At 36.4% G+C, this 2,131-nt stretch overlaps 1 protein-coding gene across 3 annotated transcripts in view; it reads left to right on the top strand.

The window, feature by feature from the left end:
• GPR155 (G protein-coupled receptor 155) overlaps positions 1–2,131 on the top strand; it is a 46,420-nt gene that overhangs the window by 17,960 nt on the left and 26,329 nt on the right. For all 3 annotated transcript variants that reach the window (XM_008568387.1, XM_008568386.1, XM_008568388.1), the window contains one exon: positions 2,013–2,097. In XM_008568387.1, the coding sequence (XP_008566609.1) occupies positions 2,013–2,097 (85 nt within the window). The remainder of the gene's footprint in view (positions 1–2,012; positions 2,098–2,131) is intronic.

Below are 2,131 nucleotides of genomic sequence, written 5' to 3'. Positions count from 1 at the left end.
CGGGAGCGCCGCCGCGCTTCCCAAGCGGCGCACTATCCATTGCGCCACCGGGCCAGCCCTACCAGTCATCTTTTAAATAAATAAATAAGTCCTTCATTTTGCAAATTAGGAAAATAGGTCCAAAGAGTTAAACCGATTGAGGAGGAGCTCTCACAGCTTTATCAGGGAGAGACCTAGGGCTAGATTTTGCCTGATAGTTCTTTTCACAAGGCAGGAATGATGAACATTAGAATTTTTTTTAACTTTTTTTTTTTTTTTTACTTTTAACATATTTAGTTTGTCTGGATTTTACTTCTTTTTTCTTTTAACATATCCAGTTTTCTGGAAAATATTAGAGTTTTGAAGACTGGCTTCACTATTGTAACATAGCTGGCATACTTTTGTGATTGGTTTTTTGTTTCCCTTGCACTTTGACAACCTGTAATTATAGAGTGTACAGACATATTGAAGGAGGAGCAGGGGTGAAGAAAAACAACTCTCAAGGACCTCAGTGTCGATTTACATGAATTATAGCGCAGTGTTATTTAATCTCCACAGTCTTAAATCTAGGTATGAATTCTCTTTGTTGTCGTTGTTGTTGGCGGATGGCCAGTAGGGGGATCCAAACACTTGACCCCGGTATTTTAACACCAACCTGTAACCAACTGAACTACCTGGCCAGCCCTAGGTATGAATTCTTTATATACAGCTAATATACAACTATAAAATCAAAGCAAATTAACAGATTAGATTCAAACAAAGCTATAAACCCAGTAATTCTTTGTTTTTTTTCTTTTTGGTGGCTGGCTGGTATGGGAATCTGAACCCTTGACTTTGGTGTTAGAAGGCCATGCTCTAACCAACTGAGCTAACCAGTCAGCCCCTAGTAATTCTAATTAGCAACATTAACAGGACAAAGGATCTTGTCTTGCTAATGTAAATCTCAGCTTGAAGTGTAAAATGGAACTCATTTCTCTGAGATGGTTTTTTTTTAGTTTGGCTTGCCTTTACTTCCATACGTGGGGTTATGACCTGGTTATTCCAACTGCTCTTTCTTCAAACTGCCAAAGAGCCTTTGTTTGGACTATGTGATTGTGATACCATTTTTCCTTCACTCGGCTCAAACTTAAATGTAAGCTCTGAAATCCTAAGACTGTACTGTAGTTATAAAGTGGGCACACAGATGATTATCATTGAAAATAAACTAAAAAGACTGAAAGTTTCTCATAGAAGTTTCCAAATTCTGAAGACTGTTTTAGGAACCCCAGAGGTCCACAGATCTGAGTTTGAGAAACACTGATAGAGTTGAAGAACTTACTTGTGTCGGTAGGTTGGGTTTCTTGTGCTGCTCTGCCCTCTGCTGACTGTATGACTTGGGGAAACCTTTGTTTCCATATCTATAAAATGGAGGCATTAACTTAAAAGAGGTCCCTTCCAACCTTAAAGTTCTAAGATTCTAAAGCTATGTAGAACTTATTAGATATTACTTGCATAAATAATTAGGTATAAGGTATAAGGAAAGTTCAAGAACTTCAAAACATTGTGTTCGTATTAAGTTCATATTGCGTTTGTATTAAGCTCCCATCACTATACCTGGGCATTTTCTAAAAACATAACCTGTGTAAGAATTGCCTATACTTCTTAGCACCAACTGAGTAGGGGTGTTTTATTTTTAGAATTGTTCTGTATATAGTTAAAAACTTTTTTTTCCAATTCTACTTAGATTTCAAACACCTAAATTCAAAAGAACAACATGATTGGGGCTTTTGAAAAAACCCTCATGAATAAAATAAGAATATTGATTAAAGAAACAATCTAGGAAGGAAAACATGAATGATTTTGAATTAAGAAAACTTGCTTCAAAATATTGGGGACAGCATTTATATAAGTTAGAAGGAGTAAATTATAGGGCAAAAACTACAAACGTCACTGAAATAAGCTTGGTTAAAAAAAAAATGGAAATAAAGTTCCCTGAAGTCTGATCGATGTAAAGAATAGTTATCTCTCTTTCAATCTTTATTTCTTGTTCTTAGGTCTTCTAGCAGTTTCCTTGTTTCTTTTGAAAAAGCGAGAGAGGGTACACATTCCTGTTGGAATCATCGTCATCGCTGGCTGGGGGTAAGTCTGTAGTTTTCTGCTTGCTTATGTGTTA

This window comes from Galeopterus variegatus, unplaced genomic scaffold (assembly GCF_000696425.1).
Source record: "Galeopterus variegatus unplaced genomic scaffold, G_variegatus-3.0.2 Scaffold405, whole genome shotgun sequence".
Classification (NCBI taxonomy): Eukaryota; Metazoa; Chordata; class Mammalia; order Dermoptera; family Cynocephalidae; genus Galeopterus; species Galeopterus variegatus.
Note: the sequence above shows the minus strand (reverse complement) of the source record. Positions and strands in the feature narration are given on the sequence as shown.